Genomic DNA, 21,484 nt, shown 5'->3' with positions numbered 1-21,484 from the left:
TATGTTCAATGTGCAACTGGTTTTACGTGTCCTAGCCAGTCTTCTCCGTATTATTATAAAAAAAAACTCTACCATGAAGAAACTTAGCTATTAGCTAGTTTGTTGGATATAATTGATTTCAAAACACAAGACACGGGCTTTTTACTTCTGTTGTCTTATATTGTCGTCATTTCTAGTACGAAAACAAACTTTTTACGACTCAAACTGAGGCTTAAATACGTAGAGAACTATACCATTTAATGTTTTTCTGACAAGGTAAATTAACTTCGGAAATGGAGGACTTGACAATACAGTATAGTCAGTAGTGATGTTTCGACTTGTTGTCTTGATGTTGTTCTAACCTCATCTGCAGACTGTTGCTGTCTTTAGTCTATAGGGTTACTTAGCTATATGATCACTGTTACGTGGAACAGATTGTTTGTACTCTCCTAGCCGCGAAACTCGTTTCATATTTATTCGGAAAAGGTATTGACCGAAATCAAACTTAAACAACATAATAAGGTTAAGTTTAACACTACATTTGTTCCTGTCAGCACCTTTTCTCTGTCGACACCATGTTTAAAGAGATAATCATTGACATCATGCATCTTGACCGCGAGGTCATATAAATAAGCCCTTATATATAGTGACGACGGTAACAACTACTAAGCAATCATTGCACGAGGTTGAGCATGATATCAAGAATTGGTCAGACCGAAGTCATGTTGAGCCTGAAACACTTGTTGTTATCACAATATATTACTTTAAAGAAAATTATTTTATTTGAGCCAAGCTTCCATTTTGTGGAGTCTGCATCCAGCAAAATTTTGAGGTCATCCAATGTAGTTGGCGTACATATTTTGTATTGATAAGTACCTTGCATGACGTCACGAAGTATGTTGTTCCAGACCTTTCGGACGACGGACAAGGTGTATCAGAGGGCATTTTTGCCAACTTCAAACCACCATAATAACGGAACGATTTGAGCAAACTAACAAGTTTTTTTCACTAATATGTTAGATGTCACACTTACATTTGATATCGCGAATAAAACGTTTTGCTGACAGGAACACTTTATATTTGACAGACAAAAATATTTTATATGCAAAATCTAATGGCAGTTTGAATAGCTGAGTATTAAAGCAAAAAATGAAATAAAACATAAAATTTTACTTGACATTTTTCCAAATCAACAATAGCTACACATAATATGTATGTTGGCGTTTCTTTCTAATTTAGACTTAATTCAGCCTGATGGGCAAAACGTGTGCATTGGCTCCATATCGTGGTTCACTCATTGAAGGAAGATATGCCCATGGCCAATTGTTACCCATTATAATGCACTCCATTGATTTGAGTTCTTCATATTTATAGATAAGATCTCCCATGACAACAATTGAATCCCATGCACAACATAAGGATCACTTTTCCAACATGATGGTAAGACTGTGATCTTAGCTGTCCTACTGTCATACATGAAAACACTTTTATGCTTCTCTGTCCTCTTTCGACCTCCAAAAATAACAACTTGATCTCTTCATCAAACGGTTGCCATTCTAATCAATGGATGAGGTAATGGAGGCATCTTTTCATGGGCAATTTCTTTACTTTCACAAATCTGGACAGTTTTCTTTATGTCATTGAACTTCCTATTGGTTTCGAAACTAATCTTTACAGCAAAGTTAAGCGGAAAGAAGAAAAATACAAACATTTAATAAAAGAGCAGAGTCATCGTTTCAGACATGTTAAACTAATCAATCGCTTTAAAAATACATTATAGGTGTCTTTGCCAATGAGTGCTCTAGTTTCTTAGATATGTTCGATAAAACTGGCATGGAGAAGAAACATCAAAAATACTGCAAAAGAATTATCTCTATAATCTTAGCATGTTCAGATTTTGGTAGTTAAAGTCATTATTCCTTATCTTCATTACGTCATTAGTAATTACTTTTTGGTTGTGATTCAACTAAGATTTGTTTTTGATTTCTTTTCAAGTATCGCAAAATTTTCTTTGCGTCAAACAAATAAAGTATGGTCGTCGTGCCAGTCAAGATTGTCAAAAAATATTTTCAACTTTTCTGTTCGCTACATTAACAATTCTTTGCCAACAAGGAAAAACTTCACAAAATGGGCTTACTTGTCTTCACCAGATTGTACCTTCTATCTTAAACTGAAACCCTATTGATGTCGTTGCTGGCCTTTTCTTAGCGATATTTGCAGTTGTAAATGTGCGAATAATTAAATCAAAAATCCTAATGTAATTACTAACACATTTATTCATCACGAAAAATCCGATGAATATGGTCAATTCGGTTTTTCGTATAATCTTCTCAATTCAATCCATTGGTTTCAATTCATCGACAATGCAGCAGTAATAACCAGCAAGAAGTCAGAAAACCAAAAATCTTTTCAATCGCTTTCAACTTTGCTGCAACTGGTCTAGTATGGTAATTCGAGTTGATACATTGACTTTGAAATGTCAAACAATAAGCACCAAAACGAATTGAGGTCCATTCTTACTAAGCTGGTGGTTGATAGTGACATCCGAGAATATAACCTAAAAACAAAATTGCTCTCAATACTCGATACGTTTTTCCTAAACTATGGCATTTCACGATCGCAACCCTTTCAAAAACCTGGATATCCGATCCCATTGTCCACCAATACACACGCAAATAGTTAGAAATACCAATATCAGGAACCCTAGGTAACGTCTACCTGAGGTATTCCGAAATTGGTCTTAACGTCACTCAACCATCCACTACATTCACTCAATGGCAATACACTATTCTAAACACTTAAAAACAATACATTAAAAACATCCGGCATTTTTGTAACTCAACAAATAATCATACTAATATTCAACATGATCAAAATAAAACAGCAAAGGAAGTTTTATGGTCCTTTCAAAATCAACAAGTAGACAAACATCGAAATCAACTACAGTGTCAAGGTCCAGCATTTCAAAATTTCTTTACGTGAAACAATTACAACGTGGTCGTGAAGACGAACTAAATAAAGCATTTGCGATAAAATACTGGAAAGATTCTGCAAATGTTAGGAGTGTAAAATCTGAAGCTCACTTGTACATGATAATTTTAATTGGTTTCTTATTTTAGGCCGTGAGCAATTTTGTAAAGACTTTTTTTAGACTGCAATTCACGTTCAATAAACCATCAATCAACCACTAAACAAACTGAGAACGGTATAAGGTCCATAAAATAATCACTTTTTCTTCAAATGCTTTTTAAACTACACCTATATTACACAAACGTCGTTCATTTATAAAATAAATATTCACCATACTCAAAATGAATGTGAAAACATTTTTCATTATTATAGTCGTGGGAAGCATCTTTAACTGTATTTTGTATACGTACTTTCATTGACAGCCTTTCCACATGTACATGCGTACTTTCCATGCCGATGTCAACAGGATTGCTCTCTCTTGAATAAATACGCTTTATGCAGTAAAGACTCAAAGCAACGAGCAAACAAAACACGAAGACACCTGCCAAGACAACACCACGACAGCTCCAGTTGAAACTAAAAACATAAATCATGTAGATACAATACAAAAAGGCTTCCGCGAATTTGGGGGAATTATATACAACTTTGTAAGACTTATTCGTACAGCAAAGTTTTTCACACGACTGTTGGCTTTTTACATTCATAAAAATACACATTGTCTTAAACAACGAAACACACAGATTTATGCATTTAGGGTTAGAACTATAGTTTGCTGCAAAAATAAACAGTATTTTTACGAAACGCATGCAAGGAAGTTTACTGCATTGACACGTAGGCCATTGTCTCCCAAAAGAATGGAATAACTGAATAAGGCCTCTCAATGCAAAGGTATAGAGTAAGTTTTAGATTCAACAAACAACTTGTTTTGTTTTATGAGACACGTTTTTATCAAGGTGTAAAACGGGTCTTCATGTCACTGCATGGCTACAACAGATCATCAGCAGGATCAACAAAACGTTAAAAAATGCTTTCTTTGCGGCATCTGTGGTGTGATGTTTCTGCGTTCACGTCTATCTGTTTGACTTCGGAAAATTCACGATCGTCACAGTTGAGCAATAATTAGGTATATGCTCTTTAATAGACACTCAACTATGCCAACTCCGCATTTTATTATGGCTGCCAATTCTACTTGTCTTTTTAAAAAACTCTTGGGAACAAATGAAACAGCCGATTACAATTCAAAAAATGTCGCTTAGCAACCTTTTACTTAGAATATGACTGCCATGAAAAAACAAGTCTACTTGAGATAACAAAATATGTATAAATACAAGACGCAAAAAAACTGTTAATTTTCGACTTTAGGATGTGGTTTTGAAAGATGACTTGTTTTCCGGACTTTATTTGTTGCTTTGCTTTTTTAAAATGTCGGTTGGAAATGGTTTTTGGTTACTGGTGTACTTTGTGTACATATCCTGAAAAAACGGCGTCCTTGGTAACTCTAGATATCAAGAATTGACATTTCAGCAAGCTGACAGTGAATAGTATTTATATCATAATATTCGTGCAACAAAAGATACACAGACAACCTTGTTTATTAAGCGAGGAAAAAGTTCCACCATCTGGCATCTTCGTGGAAGTAGCTGAAAAGGAAAGAGCTCAACTTATGTCAATTTGATTGGGCAGAATTTATAATTTACTTGCTTTCACATGGACGGATACAATCACCAAAGTCTGTTGCTCCGGGTCTCACTTTAAAACACTAAACTGACTCAACAACAATATGTAATCTGAATATTTTATGCAGTGCGGTGTTTGAAATTTAATGAAGATATGATCTTCGCACTTTGCTGGACAATTTAAGCAATCGTCTCAGGACCTGAAAAAATCAGGTGACTCCCGAAGATCATATCTTCATTTAATATGTAATCTATTGCACAAATTTGGACACTGTGCATCCTATGATACAGTAGTTCGAAATGAAACTGACTCAGCAATACAAAGAATGGAAACAAAGAAACCTGTCACAAGGTTTTTGACGAGGGACACTTACTGTTGCAGTTTGGCAAAATATTGAAAAGGAAAAAGAAACTGTGTCTATAGAAGAGGTACAACTCATCACACTAACGTCATATTAGTGCTACCTTTACGTCAGAATTCCAACATCAATCAGCTACTCTTAACATAAATAGTTTGCAGAGAATGTTTCAAAAAGAGCCCATTCATATTTATCATTAGGAACTTAAACGTCGCTAAGGTTCCCGGATTTACCACATGAGATATTTGTTGGTACGTCTACCATTAAAGTGTTTATGAAACGAATTTTGCCCCCCTCTTTTTTCCGATTTGATGAAAATCCACAGTTTTAGAAGCAATTTGATATATGAATAAGCATTTTCTGTTGAGTAGAAGTTAGTTAAGTTTACCGCTGAATACGGACCTAATGTGTGAACTTTTCAAGTGGCCATGTTAATAAGTTATGACGTCATAAGTGAAACACGTTTTGTTTACGAACTATAGATTTATATGGTCGACGACACATTCCTCTTCGTTTTCTTGCTTGAAAAAGACTCCTGCTTATCTAGTTATTATAATATGCTAATATAAACATTTTAGAAACATGCAGATGGCTGGAAATATAACCTTTTGTAGATATTTTATTGGAAATTTTCTCTGTTGTGTAAATCTAGATTTGAAATATAAATGATAACTCTGTAACAATGCGACTTATTTTGGTGTTTTTTTTTTGTTAGTCTCACGATTCTTGAGTAAATCGCTTAAAGAAAAAATTACAGGAAAATCGCATTGAACTCGACCATATTTGATGGGCTTGGATCACATGCTTTTTATCCGAATTAACATACATAAAAAAAGTATAAGAATTTCTATAATACAATGTGAGCAGGTGTAAAGAATATAGAGCCATTTTTAAAAGATAAGAGTACTGCTCTCACAAACTATGTACCGTAAAACTCCCTGATAAATAGGTCCGGCTTTTAAAGTTATTATTTGGCTCGAATATTTATCATAGTTTGGCATCAAATATTTATCATTTGGCTCGAATATTTATCACATCCTGCTTTTTCTGAATATTCGCTGTGTGAAAGTTACTTCATTGGACAAATTTGGCAAGGTTAGACAAAAGTGTACAAGAGGTACAATACGACCTGAAAAAGTATCAGGACGTTGAATTGAAGCAATCTTGCCTAGCAATTTCTTATCAACATGTTTTAAGCTCTACGTTTGCATAACATCGTAACTAAATCGTTTTTAACTGCAGTGAACAGTAAGCTCAGCAACCAGATTTGACTACAAGGTAGCTACATCATCTGAAATCTATATACTATTAGACGATTCACAGTTCTACAATATGCTTGGTAAGCAGTATCAGCTTTAGATGGAAAAATACCTTTATCCTCTAAGGCTTCGAGCTCATTCGCTAGAGAGCGCCTCTCGTTTACAATAGTCATGTGTTGCCGCAAACGTATTATTTTTGCGGTATTAGTTTCAATTTTTGTAACCCGTGAGTTCAACCTCCACACATCAGACTGCATCATTTTTTAGAAAATAAGAGATTCATCACTTAAGGTATTACGTGTGACGCACCATCAGGCAGACTATTGGACAATTCATCCTGAACGCCGTCCACAATGCCGCTGGCTTGAATCTAAAATCACTCAAAATTTTCCGTCAGACAAGACTATTTTTGCCGTTCAGAAGATTTTTTCCCCACTAAAGTGTCTCTGGTGGGAAGTGCATTCTTTTTTATTTTCATTTCACAGGGGAAATTTTTGCATTGCCAATTTTTAAGCAACCGATGTAGAGTTAAGCCGGCGTGCAATGGTACAAGAAGGCGCGAGCTACGTGAAGCGACTTTGTCACAATGTCAACAATGACGGAATAGACAAGCAATGTAAGCAATAACAGAACATATGTCTGAACTACGATGCGAGATAAAGTGCAAAATCGGAATGTTTAAAATCATTAAATTAAACTTGGTTAAACTCATATAAGGAATATATGGTATCCATTGAAAACAATTTACGAGTTTGTGAGTGTAAGGATGGAAGGCAATCCAAATATTTCACGAAAGTACAATCCAAACAATTACAGATAAAATAACTCCAAAAAACTTAAAATATGGCACGGAGTTGATTTAACTCATATTTACGAGTTAGTTTAAGACATCTAGACTTCCTTTGACTCAACAGCCTTTACAGCATATTTTATATTTTTAAGTTGAGCAAAAGAAGAGTTAGTTGACTCGATCAAAAAAGCCACTTCAATTCCCTGAAAAGAAAAGGTGCAATGTTTATGGACAACATCTAAAAACATAAGATACGACTTACGAGAAGTTTCCTTTACTGTTGTTGATGTTGAGTTGAAAGGAGGTGTTGCTGTGCCATACAAAGTTAAGCGAAATCCAAAGAGAGTACCTGAAAGTAACACATTTTGATTATTTTTGGTAAAACATTCAGTGTCTACTACCATGAGTCGTTTCACTACAGTGATTTAACAGTAACGTGTTACAACAATTTGAATACAAAAATGTATTGCCATCTGACGCCTACGTGAATAGCCATAACAAACACTTCATCGCAATACTAATTACAGCAAATTATTAAAACAGCAAATTGTTTTGTAACAGTTAACTGCAAGTGCTAAACAATATGTCCAAAATATATTTATAAAAAAAAACATGTTAATACTTTTGCGGTGATTGCCCTAGAGCCGTGTTTGCATTAGCCTGTGCAAAACGACCTGACCTCAACCAATCAAGTCAATCAAGCAATCAATCAATCAAAAAGAATTTGCAAATTAATCATGAATACATTTTGCAAAACCATTATCAACCACAATGCAACGCGCAGTAGTTTGTTTACATTCGTGCTAAATATGATAATTCATTCCATCACACGATAATCTTTCTCATAGACTCCTCGTTCAACTTCGACAAGCTGTACGAAGTTTATCAACATACCAAGTTTTGTTCATACTATTTAAGGCATGTTTTCAACCACTAAGCTTGCCATAGTTTTGAATGATTATTTAATTACCCAAACAGATCTCTTTATGAAAAAAATCACTGGCCAGCTCGTAAAAAAAACGCCACAAATTTTTATACATACACAAAAAATGCATAGAATATCTAAAGAATACAGACTGATACAAAGTTTGTCTACTTACTCAAGCAAGAAAATTGCAGCTAAGATCATTTGAGTGCGCGTTGCATTGTGGCAGACAATGATCTTTTAAAGCAAAATTAAGACTTGTCCTTTGAAATTTGTCTGTTTAGCTTTATTCTTATTTCATAATAGAAATAAAGCAGGTGCAACCTTCAACCTTCCACCTCGGGCTTGCACTGATCTGCTCTCGAGTTCTACCAAAGGTAACCTAGGTTTGCATAAGCCTGTACAAACACAGTAAACATCTTTTATTTCTTTAACAACAGTTTACTGTAGTATTGTTTAACCAATGAAAAAATCACATGCAACTTACCGGGCCCGGTACCCTGGGAAGGAAGATAATTTTTGAAAACAACTCGCCACTCCCCTAATGAAGACTCGCCCCAAAAATGGACAGTGAGGGTCGTCAAATTCTCGTATCGTTTGTATCCAGCTAAAGCGTCTAAAACACGGTGACCAATAACCTTTGACCTAGTACCTTTAGGTGACGTAATGTAAGCACCAAGGACACCAAGTTTAAAATATTCCAAATTAAAGGTAGCAACAACATGCTCCAGATGATATATAATTCCATTATTACATTTAGTTCCATCAAAAAGGATGTTGAATGTGGTTGAATCAGCTCTAAAAATGATTAGAAAAATACTTAAGAAACTCTTTTTTCTGCGTCTCTGCGTGGAAATGTAGAATAAAAATTCAATAATATTTCACGCCCATAGCTTCAAATATCTGGTTTAAAGAGCACTAATTCAAAACAATTACCTCAATGGTTGCCTCTCAACATCAACCTCACACATTAATTGAGGTGGCAGAGAATGGTTGAATTTCTCAGCGTTGTTTGCAAACATCGAAGCATCAACAATCCGAAGCCGACTTGATTATTCACTGTGAAGATAAATTGCTCCTCATAAAAATCTTTTAGTAAAGGTAATTGTATAGTTACGAGTGTCATTATGGAAAAACATGCACGAGTAAAAACTAAAGAAAAATAGCGCGGAGACCGAAGGAGCTATTTGCAGTCTTTAAAAAACTCACGATTAAATCTTTAGCCTTAATTGCACGAGAAACTATACTATTACTTAAAAAAAATATACTTAGAGATATTTCTTGACTGTGCCGCCCAACTCTGTGTCGCTTCGTTACTCTCTATAGCTTCAGAAAAGCCTCGTTCTGCGGCCTAACAATAAAAACATTCACCCTAATAACAGTACATGCTGTTTTGTTTTTAGTCTTTGTATTATTTTGTAGTTCTTGAATTTCAAACGATTGCAATTGTGGAAACTTTGTTTTCTTGAAACTGCCGCCATGCATGTTTTTTTTTAAAAGTTTTTTTGACTTTTATTGCTTATCAGACAATCAGGTTAAAAGTTTACAGCGCAATTACACTTTCCACAGAAAAATTGAGGTTTTCTAAAGCGCAATTACAGCTTTTCTTCAGTTCAATTACAGCTTTTCCACAGAACAATTACAGCTTTTCTACAGTGCAATTACAGGTTTTCTACAGAACAATTACAGCTTTTCTAAAGTGCAATTACAGCTTTTCATCAGTTCAATTACAGCATTTCCACAGTTCAATTACAGCTTTTCCACTGTGCAATTACAGCTTTTTTACAGTGCAATTACAGCTTTTCTACAGAACAATTACAACTTTTCTACAGAACAATTACAGCTTTTCTAAAGTGCAATTACAGCTTTTCATCAGTTCAATTACAGCTTTTCCACTGTGCAATTACAGCTTTTTACAGAACAATTACAGCTTTTCTACAGTGCAATTACAGCTTTTCCACAGAACAATTACAGCTTTTCTACAGTGCAATTACTGATTTTCCACAGAACAATTACAGCTTTTCAACAGAACAATTACAGCTTTTATACAGAAAAATTACAGCTTTTCTACAGTGCAATCACTGATTTTCCACAGAACAATTACAGCTTTTCAACAGAACAATTACAGCTTTTCCACAGAACAATTACAGCTTTTCTACAGAAAAATTACAGCTTTTCTACAGTGCAATTACTGATTTTCCACAGAACCATTACAGCTTTTCAACAGAACAATTACAGCTTTTCCATAGAACAATTACAGCTTTTCTACAGAAAAATTACAGCTTTGTACAGTGCAATTACAGCTTTTCTACAGAACAATTACAGCTTTTCTACAGTGCAATTACAGCTTTTCCACAGAACAATTACAGCTTTTCTACAGTGCAATTACTGATTTTTTACAGTGCAATTACACATTTTACAGTACAATTACAGTTAAACTGCATTGCAATAAAGCAATCACAGTGCAGAAATATCTCAAGGTATATTATTAGATATGTCAATTAGTCATACATTCAGACATTATAGACTACGTTGCAGTCAGATTGTACATGTGAGCTCAAAAGTAATCGAACACTTAGTATTTCGAAAACATTTTGCCTTGGGATTTGAACTGATCACAACAACTATTTGTAGTATAGAAAAGTTGACATGACACTTTTCCGTCGTATTCATTGGAATACGCTCTACAACACCATTTATGAGCTATTTACGATAGCCGTGTGCATTTGTGCAAATTACTAAGTTGTAAATAGCATGACATACAACAACTCTTTTCAGATGTAATGAGTAGCTGCTTCTTGGTATGCCGTCCTGTAGCATGAACGACTTCAATACGATCGGGAATCGACTTTAAAGTATTTAATAATCAGTAACAGTGGGATAGTTGTAGCAAATGCGTTCAGTTTTCTTTAACAAATCATAAGCGTAAAGCGTAAAGATATGTTTAAATTGCTTGTTCAACTGTCCACCAAACATTTTATAAATTATCGAAATTGGGTGTATGGGATTGCATCCCTATTCGGCAAAGGGACTATCGATTTTGCAGACCATAAACCCCAATAATATTTCTTTCAAACAAAACCAGGTAGCCGAGATTTATCAGCGCACAAACTTATCACTTAAAATTCTGTACTAAAATACGTTGCTGTTGCCATTCTACAACTTTCAGCAGGCAGTATGAATTCGTAAAGAGCTGGTGTCCAATAACTTACTGAGCGCTCCTGTAAGTCTATCCAGGTTACAAAAAACTGTACTACTTATAGATATATATTTTCAATTTCATTGTCATTCAATACTTCATTATATATAGACGTCCTATTTCCATGTTATGCAATACTATACTGACAGTCACAGATACTATTTTTCTTAAATAATAAAATAGAGACTTTGTCGGGGTTACAAATTTAAGAATTGCTTTAAGAACAGCAAATACCATGGTGAATGGTCAAATACTTACGTAATAATTCTTAAAAAACTGTTTACGACATAGCATTCGAACACTAAAACAAGAACACTAAGCTATAATTCTAAAAGAACTGTTTTTTAGAATTGAAAATAATACTGAGAGTTTGTTTATTGCCGGCAACGTTGTCTTTATATTTTCGAAAAAAACTGTTCAAACCCACCCAAAAAGAGTTTCTGCCTGTGCTTATGTGAAGCAATGTAGCTTACGAGTGCAAATGTGAATGTGAAGCTCGCTGTGTAGAAAGAACTTCTCAAAGGCTGAATGATAGAGCAAAGCAACATGCATGTACCAGCTTCTATCAGAAATGAAACAGTTCTTTTAAGACTACAACCAAAACGTGATTGTAAGAGTGACAATTTAGCGTTATGCGATTCAGCAATCGGAAAACATCTTTTGAGCAGCACTCACAGTGCAAATTCATATTCTGATCATGATTTTAGAGTTGCTAAAAATGTCGCTCGTTATTTCAATTACGCGTCGTGGAGACTGTATTAATTAAGTTGACTAGCAGACAAAAGTATTATGTTTTCAATTTATCTCTGTTTTAAGAGTCATCTCTCAATTCGGAGACGACGTTGAATTTTGGTCATATTATAAATATCGCATAATTTCAAAGCTCTCGTTTAGCAGACGTTGACATCTCATGAGTAGTCTGCCAAAATGCATAGTGTCTTTTATCTTTAAAAACATTTCTTTTTAGAATTTTTGGATTAGTGTTCTGGTTTTACACAGTTCTTTTAAGAACTATTACGTTAGTATTTGACAATTCAACATGGTATTTGCTCTATTTAAAGCAATAATACTTTTCTATGTAACAAAAAAATCTGTTGTGTAACAAAATGCTCAACTATATATGAAGTATCACTCATCTTTTTATAACGCTATATAGATTACTACAGGTTAACGTAACCCATCCGTTAGTTACACACTATGTGTAAATGTTTCTTTCTTAAGTTACAAAATGGTACATGGATGTTTCATTTCAAAATTATATAATGTTCTACTATCCATAGATGTTCAATTTCTATGTTACTTAATGGTCTATTATCAACAGAAGTTCAATTTCCAAATCACACAATGCTCGACATTTTGAAAGATTTGATTTATATTTTTGACATAGCCCGAATCTTTACATGACGTTAAACAACACAATTAAGTGACGTAGTTTCCAACACGAATAGTATAAAATCATAAATTGCGTTTGTTTACAACAAATTAAGATTATTTTCAGCAAGAACATACTGAAGTAATCAGATCATTCGACATGACTTGTCGAGCAATTTTATCATAGTCATCAGCAATCATTAAGATATATTTACCAAGGCAAAATGCACTTTCAACACTTAAATACGATCATTACTTTTGTATGGAAGGTAAGCTTGCCAATAGAAAACACCCCTACGCTTGCAGACTATTAGCACGTACAAAAAGGCAGAATCTTTTGTAAAATCTTAGTGAAAAGTAACGGTACCTTGAAAACCAGCTTTATTTAAAATTGGTACAACAGATTTATCAATGACGTCCATTCTGCTTGATTTCCTTATGAGATGATGCACAGCACGCCATGTAAGTGATTTTCTAAAGAAGTGAAATGAAAAGTTTTGTTCAAATTGGGATGGTCATACGCTATATTATAAATGCAACATATTTTTTTGGTGCATGTTGCAGTAAAGTTAAGGCTAATCCAAGCAGCCACCCCAATGATAGGATCTTTCGAAAGGGCAGCTAAATAACTAAAGCCTAGTTCAAACGTCGAACTTTATATGAATCAAACACATTTAAAACAAAAGATAATAAGGAAGTTCATCCCATTTTCTTTTGTCTTTAATGCGTTCGGTGTATTTAATACGGTGGCTCACAAGGGCCACCACACAAAATAAAAATATTAATACACACAAAAAATAAAAATACACACACACAAAATAAAAATACACACACAAAATACATTATACACACACAAAATAAAATTACACACACAAACTAAAAATACACACACAAAATACATTATACACACACAAAATAAAAATACACACACAAAATATGATTGCGGGCGCTTGCAGTGTCGGATGGTCTGACTATCATATTATCAGTTTGTAATCAGATATGTGTAATTCACTAATAGTGATTTTAACATGTGGTCGACTTGTCGTCGTATTTAACTGTTTCAACTGCGAAACATTCGAAAGCAAGCTCTTGCATAATCCTGGCATAATTATGTTTTGTGCCAACTGTGGTGCACAATCACTTGACGAAGCTTCTTTTTGTCACAAATGCGGTGTGCGTTTGGGAAGATTAACTTCTTTGCCAAAATGTTCTGAAGTGTCAATGACGAGTAGCGTCTCTTCAAGCAGTTGCCCTTCGAGCTCTGCAAGTCCGTTAACTTCAACTTCAAGTACCCCAAAGCTGTTTATAACTGGTACAGGACAGGCTAGAGCAATAATGTCCTTTCAAAGGACAACACATTAACCTTAATTTTAACCAGAATACGGGGAGCAATATCGTAAGCAACTTTGAAATAATTGATCACAGTGAAATTAGTGCATTTTGTTATGTACTCTGGAAGTTGGAACCATTAGAACTTTGAAAACAAAAGCGATCAATTACGAGCAATTCCGAGTAAGCCGACACTGCAAGCGCCCGCAATCATATTTTGTGTGTGTATTTTTATTTTGCTTGTGTATTTTTATTTTGTGTGTGTATAATGTATTTTGTGTGTGTATTTTTATTTTGTGTGTGTATAATGTATTTTGTGTGTGTATTTTTATTTGTGTGTGTATAATGTATTTTGTGTGTATTTTTATTTTGTGTGTATAATGTATTTTGTGTGTATTTTTTTATTTTGTGTGTATAATGTATTGTGTGTGTATTTTATTTTGTGTGTGTATAATGTATTTTGTGTGTGTATTTTTATTTTGTGTGTGTATAATGTATTTTGTGTGTATTTTTATTTTGTGTGTGTATAATGTATTTTGTGTGTGTATTTTTATTTTGTGTGTGTATTAATATTTTTATTTTGTGTGGTGGCCCTTGTGAGCCACCGTAATTTAAAGTTCGACGTTTGAAACAGGGCCAAGTTTCTTCCAAAACATAACTATAAAAAAGCCCGTTTCAAAACATGAATATATCTACAAAAATCTGGGTCAAAGTATACCTAGCTTGCAGACCAAGAGCTATTATTTCAGAGACCACAGCCGCTGCACCAGATGTTTGACCAAAAGATGAAGAGCATGCTTGGTCATTTGAAGCGGATGCAGTTTCCTTAGAATAAGAAGCTTATAGTGCACACATTTATAACACATATCCATGCATAACCAATCAGAAGCCGTAAAAATTGGAAAATGAAAAAAGGACAGAGCTTGAGTAATATGCGGCACATCATTTGTGACAAGATAAAAAACCTACCAGATTATCGGCGAAAGCAGCCGTCATAACAGCACTACATGGCTCAGAACTGAGTATTGGTTTTCCGTTTTTGTCCAGAGCAGCAACACCAATTGTGTGAATATTGTTTACAAAACCATTAAAAGCACAGTTGTCGCCAAAGAAAACTCCATTTCCAGCTGAGAAAACATACAGCGATCGGCGACCATTTCGTCCCTATATGTAGGAAAAGTTAGTATGTTTACATTTTTTTACGTATGTTAAATTTTATAAATCGCATATTATACATTTACATTCACAGTTTTAAAAATTCTCTGTGCTCACCAATCAAATCAACTTTTTAGAACATTAAAAGCCGATTGCGCTAGAACTTACTAAAGATAAAACGCTAGAGTTGGAAGTCGCTTCGCACCGTGTATTTCATTGGTCGTTACATGATAAAATAATGGGAGGTACATATAGCAATCTGTGAAATTTCATATGAATTTTTACACTATTGTGGTAATATGGCCATCATGCTCCCATGCAAGGTTGAGAATCTTTACATAACACTATAAAAAGCCGTCAAACAAAATGTTCATATATCAAACAGCCATTCACTATCTCTGTCAGTTTCAGATCATTCCATGTGTCAAGTCATTTTGCAATCAAAGTTTTTTGTTTTATTTGCTAATTGACTCTCTGCTTGCGCACCTCTAAATTAATACGAAATATTTCCTTGGGCCAATACCAAAGCACGTAACTTTGTACTAGGGAAACAATGCGATTACAAAACAGCAAAAAATTGTATCAAGAGAAAGGTTAAGTATACGATACACTAACAATTACCATCGCAAGAGGAAGTTCTGCCGCTGCCCATGTCATTTGCAAGTAAAAATTTGTTTCGGTAGAGTTGGACACATTTACAGTCACGAGGTGGCATCGTATTCAAGCATAAAATGCAAATTAGCTTGTCTGGTGAATTTGATACCTTATTAATGATAGATAAAGAAATTTTCATGTGCGTGTCCTACAACTATTAACATTGCGTTGCCCGTTGGCAAGGTTTATTTCGAAGTTAATAAATCAGCATTTGTCCAAATTTTAGAATACATCAAAAGGTTTTGCCGTTGGCTTTGTTTACAGCTTGCTTCGAGGCTTGCTGTCTATCATAAATATCTCCAATGCTTTTCCGGTGCTTTACATTCTATTTCATTTCAAAAATTTTAAACATAAATTCATTGCCATTTTGAATGAAAACAATTTTTTAAAACAATACTTTCGTCTTCAGCAATTGGTCATCAAGCTTTTTCAAGAGTATGATACTCACTCGTCCAATAAATAGAATGCAGATTTTGATGTGTAAAAACAGGAAAATTTTGACGAGATAATAGTGTTGTATTCTTTGTCTATGGCTAGCCTTGTCCTATATGGGTTTAAATTAATTCTTGCTTATTTTTGACGTTCTGTTACATCCACACTGATATTATAAGTAATCATAAAAACTTGAAAGAAAATACGAAGGTTGTCCTTAAAAAGTTTATTAGGGGTGTGTGTAATCTTTTCAAGCAACTGGCCAACGAACTTCGACAGAATACACTATAGGGGAAGCCTCGTCTTTTTCCAAGGTCTACTCGATGACGTCGGTTGAATGTGTTAATTTATTAATTAATAACGCAATAATATGTTAAAATTATATGTAGCAAGTTAATGTACTAAAGAAATATTTTTAACATATAGTCATGGAAAAGACGCTACATCTTCTTCGCGTCAAAATGCACACGTCTTTTTCAAATTTGCCCAATTTTGAAAGACTGCTTGAGGAGATCCAACGCGTTTGAAACATTCTTTTCACACAAAATTAGCATAAGGGATTCCCAAAGATCTTGATGCTGATTTCTTTTGTTTCCGTTGTTAATTTCACGATTAATATTTACCCCCAAATTAACGTTCTAGTTTCGCCTCTGAAAATAACATAAGTGCAATAAAAATCATGCAGGAATGATTGATTGCAGGTCTTTGGCAAAGTGGTACACATTCTAATTACTCGTCTAAAGAGTAACTTAATAAGATCTTTCCTTAAAATGGGTCCGGTGTTCTCAAGAGCGTATTAGAATTTTGCCGTGGTTTACGTAAATCAGTTCGAGATACACACATTTAGCCAGCACTTAATTCGGTTTAGTGACATTCTTTGCCATCAACAACAGAAATTAAATGTGAGGAGTCTTATTTATTTGTTCCAACCACAATTTTCGGATAAAGGAAATAAATCAAAACATCGTTTATCTTCTGGTATAATTACCAAATACGACTATCCATAACCTTTCATCTTAATGTAATTTGGCACTTTGTAGCTTTTAATGGGAATAACTGACAGCCAGCTGGTAGCTACATGTCATTCTGTCTGCCCTGGTAGTAATCTTAAGGAAGATCATGTAAGATCTTATAAGACCCTAAGGTAAGATCTTATGAAAGATCCTAATAGGATCCTGCATAGAATCTGACGTATAAGATCTTACTAAGACCCTAAGTTTTAAGATCTTAGTTAAGATTTCTACCAGGGTGACGATTTTGTGGAAATAAAACCGAAATATTGCAATTCTCAATTTATCTTGTTTATAACACAACGTAGTTCTTCGGATTGTGTTTAATCTTACACTTAGTCAAATTGTCTCGGAGGTAAAAGATGGTTGAGATAAAGTGGCACTCGTCTATTCATCAAATAGTTATAGAACAACAAAACCCTTGACACAAGCGCAGTTTAAGGCAAAAATAACGCTGGCTCACAAAGTGAAAAAGTGGTAAATTCAAAGTTAGATAAGTTTATGACTGAGAATTATCTCAAAAGTTAGAAACCCTAAATTAACCCTAACCCAATCTCCAGCTCTCAAGCTAACATTTTATTACGTTGTTTTTACTTTTTCACTCAATCACATCATTTCATTTTAAGCTAGTAAAGAGTGAAATGGAATGTTTTGTTGTACAGTTGTGTAGCTGTCAGTGTTTTTTGATTTTTAATACTCCGCCCGGCCCCCCATTCACTGTCATACATGCCCACAGTGTTTATGGTCAACGGAAATGGTCTACCGGTGTCCGCTAAACTGCACTCAAGCCAAACCCTGTACGTAAGTGTTACCTTTATTACGCCATTTAAGAAAGCACGCCGTGTTAAAGGCCCTGGGCCCTGCACTTTAAAGCCTACGTCAGGTGGACCCCAACTGCAGGAAAAAACATCAATTCCGTGACCATCAAACGGAAATATTGCTCGAGCAAGAACTGAGTCTTCAGGAATACCAGACGATGTTAACTGAATTCCTTGAAAACAAAAATGAAAAATTTTGTAAACAAACGACCTGTTACGTACGTTAGCCAGCCAGAAAGTAAAAAAATTTCACCACGTGACTCGCACAAAAATTCATACAGGTGTGATACGTTTAATTTGTAGTGGCATTTTACCGGCAATCTTGGCGTTGTAAGCGATACCAACACCACAGATACCATTGTTGGCAGCTCCAGCGATAACACCAGCACAGTTTGTACCATGTCTATAAAAATATCACGACGGTTATAACAATGTTTAGTAACAAAGCACAGTTAGTACCATGTCTACAACACTACCACAGTTGACGTACCCAGACGGCAAGTCTTAGTTTTGCAATGTAAATTTCAAAAAGTTATCGTTATTTATTTCTATTGAAATCTATTGTTTTTGCAATGAGTGAAAAGAACAAAATTTGCATAGCCGGACCAAACTGGCAAGCTTGCTACGTCACTGGTTATAACCAGTTTACAACAGCAACAGCACATTTAGTATCATATCTATACTAATTCTACAATATCAAGACTGCCATATCTATAATAATTCTATAGTATCAAGACTGCCATATCTATAATAATTCTATAGTATCAAGACTGCCATATCTATAATAATTCTATAGTATCAACACTGCCATATCTATAATAATTCTATAGTATCAACACTGCCATATCTATATTAATTCTATAGTATCAAGACTGCCATATCTATAATATATCTATAGTATTAACACTGCCACATCTATAATAATTCTATAGTATCGACACTGCCATATCTATAATAAGTCTATAGTATCAGCACTGCCATATTTATAATAATACCAACACAGTTAGTATAATGTCTACAGTGGCATGTGAATGGCTAGCACCCAGTCAGACTATTTGACAAAGGCAAACATGACAAACCCCATATTGTACAATGAAGCACTAATTTTCATACTGCATTTTGAACAGAGACTTTGTTGAGATGAAAAGCTTAAAATACTGTCTTAAACTGAGAGAACATTTGTATAAAGCAAATTCCGAAAAAGTACGACATCTTGAGATTGCAAAATATGCATCAAAACAAGACAAGAAGTGAACTGGAAATTTTCGACTTCATTTCAAAGTCATCTTCAGAAAGTTTCTGTTTTGATGCATATTTCACTATGTCTTGCTTTTTTGGAATTTGCTTTATACTATATTTCTTTAAATTGTCAGCTGGTCATGGTTTTTGAGAAAATATTTACCATGGAGAATAGTGACCACATAACATATAGTTAGATCTAACATGAAATGGAAATGTTGCAAAACAAAAGCATGCATGTCGGTACACAACTTACTACTTATCAGGCATCTAAGACTACACTTTCTCACTGCTTGTTTAGGCATTGCTTAGGTCCTACAAAGGTTGATGCTTGAGGTGTGCACTTTAAGGATGTTTTCCTTGATTCTCTCATTTAAATATTGGTGATATAGTATGGGAGATTTGCTATAGTATGCTGCATTGTGAAAATTAGGCTTGCCTTTTAAATTCATAAACAGAGCTCATAAAAAATGCAGGAAAGAATTCATAGGTATCAATCTTGAAAGACAAATGTCCAATTTATACCCTTCGTTTAATGTTTGTCAATTTAAACAATTAAGGGTAAAACATAAAGGCTTCCCACAATCATGCTTTGTGAACAAAGTCTTACTCAGATGCATAAAAATTATATTTATGTATTATACATTTAATATGTATGAGCTATGCAAAACAGCTCTCTGATAAAAAATCACTTGTGATACATACTCATCTGTTTTGTTTGGTTCGAGATCGTTGTCTACATAGTCACGACTTAATGAGGGATCCTGTTGTGTAAGATTAAAATATTAAAAAACAGGTTTGAGTTATTTCATCAGCTAATTATGATCACAAGACATTGAATACTAGTTTCATTCTCATTCCAACTGCAACATAGAAACAAGAACAATTTACTAAGGATAACATAGTTTAACACATTCTAACACCTTCCATTTATTAATATCAAAAGATCTTCAATAAATGTCTGACACAAATGAAAAAGCCTATGAGAGGCTGTGATAGCAGTTTATAACTTACATATCGTCCTGCAAACTCCATGTGCGTATACCTTAGTCCTCCATCAACCACAGCAACAGTAACACCATCACCAGTATAGCCTTTCTCCCAGACTTCCTTCACCCTATGATCAGCAACAATACCTCCACTCTATATAATAATCAAACAATTTTACAATATTACTGCAATATCCTAGTTTATCACCACTGTTGCCAATAACAATGATATCATACAAGATATTTTTGCTGTGGCCATCTTGCATCATTAAATAGTACAGTTCTCTTATTTCTTTTTTTGCTTTTAGGATAAGCATCAATTTAAAGAGAAGCATTAGACATGGGAAAAAAGTGAAAAGGAAAATCAAATTTGCAAATACTTGTAAAACTGATCATTTCCAATGAATCTCCATTCATTTCTATTTTATTTCAGGGTACAATTGGTATTTTCTCACTCAAAATTGATTCAAAATTTCATGTTTCGAAAACTAAAGTAATAGAATATAGTAATAATGTAAAGTTAGGGATAAGACTAGGGTCAGACTTCAAAAGTTGAAATCATACGTAGCCGGGCATATAGAGCAGCAATTTTTTTATGAAATATAAATAAGATTCTATTAAAAAATCAGCATTATTATTCCAGAATACATCAAAAGGAATAGATGATTAAAGCCAAATTTCTTTTTCTACAACTTTCATCGTTACCTTTGTTTTTTGATTCAATATTTCACTGTTGTTATCGTCATAAATTCGTAGAATATTCAACGACTTTCGCTTTAAGATAATTGCTTCTTCTTGTTCTCAGCAAAGCTATAGTAGCCAATAGCTAGCACCGTAAAACTGACGATAATTCCACTTTGTCTGTACATTTTGTCAATTACTAATAAATAAAAACCAAAACCCTACGATGGCCCAGAAAAAACACCAAAAACTGCTAAGCATCGCACGCGTCTTAGCAACACTAACTCCTCGTCTGTCGCAGCGTCGCTTCCTCCTTTTACATGTCACTTGTCAAAATCACAAGTCACAACCACGAGTACTTTGCATATTTCCTGTTAACAGAAATTCCACTTTAAAGGAAATTTGTTAAGGAAAGCTTTGATAAAAAAATTGGATTTCTAAGAAAAAATGAAATCAACTAAACCTGAAAAATTTTCCAAAAATCTGACAAAAATCTGAATAATTTTTTAGAAATATTTACTACATTCCATATTATATTTTTTACTATAAAAGTGCAAAGCAATTATTATAGGAAATATCATAATCATGTAAAATTAATTGTCAAATCATGGGTCAAATTCATAGAGTTCTATAATTAACTGGAGCGGCT

General features: G+C 34.2%; 1 protein-coding gene across 1 annotated transcript; it reads right to left on the bottom strand.

The window, feature by feature from the left end:
• Positions 1-1,129: 1,129 nt before the first annotated feature.
• Positions 1,130-21,365, bottom strand: LOC124436034 (neuroendocrine convertase 1-like). Its single transcript, XM_046985960.1, has 16 exons — positions 21,356-21,365; positions 20,860-20,954; positions 20,180-20,308; positions 19,871-19,929; positions 18,241-18,329; positions 17,921-18,099; positions 14,827-15,021; positions 14,576-14,682; positions 12,896-13,002; positions 8,895-9,017; positions 8,446-8,756; positions 8,134-8,356; positions 7,296-7,382; positions 4,536-4,589; positions 3,360-3,525; positions 1,130-2,536 (listed from the first exon to the last, which is right to left on the bottom strand). Exons 1-10 carry the CDS (start codon positions 21,363-21,365, stop codon positions 8,929-8,931), a joined length of 1,059 nt encoding a protein of 352 aa, XP_046841916.1. The 3' UTR covers positions 1,130-2,536; positions 3,360-3,525; positions 4,536-4,589; positions 7,296-7,382; positions 8,134-8,356; positions 8,446-8,756; positions 8,895-8,928.
• Positions 21,366-21,484: the final 119 nt, after the last annotated feature.

The sequence above is a fragment of the Xenia sp. Carnegie-2017 genome, unplaced genomic scaffold, assembly GCF_021976095.1.
Source record: "Xenia sp. Carnegie-2017 unplaced genomic scaffold, XeniaSp_v1 HiC_scaffold_16, whole genome shotgun sequence".
In the NCBI taxonomy this organism is placed as follows: domain Eukaryota; kingdom Metazoa; phylum Cnidaria; class Anthozoa; order Malacalcyonacea; family Xeniidae; genus Xenia; species Xenia sp. Carnegie-2017.
Note: the sequence above shows the minus strand (reverse complement) of the source record. Positions and strands in the feature narration are given on the sequence as shown.

What these genes read in the sequence shown, in the direction of transcription:
- LOC124436034 (XM_046985960.1), bottom strand. An exon ending in GAACCAAACAAAACAGATGA is followed by an intron (nt 18,330 to 19,870) that starts GTATGTATCACA and finishes ATATTTTTATAG; the next exon opens with ACATGGTACAAACTGTGCTG. An exon ending in CTGCTTTCGCCGATAATCTG is followed by an intron (nt 14,683 to 14,826) that starts GTAGGTTTTTTA and finishes TCTTATTCTAAG; the next exon opens with GAAACTGCATCCGCTTCAAA.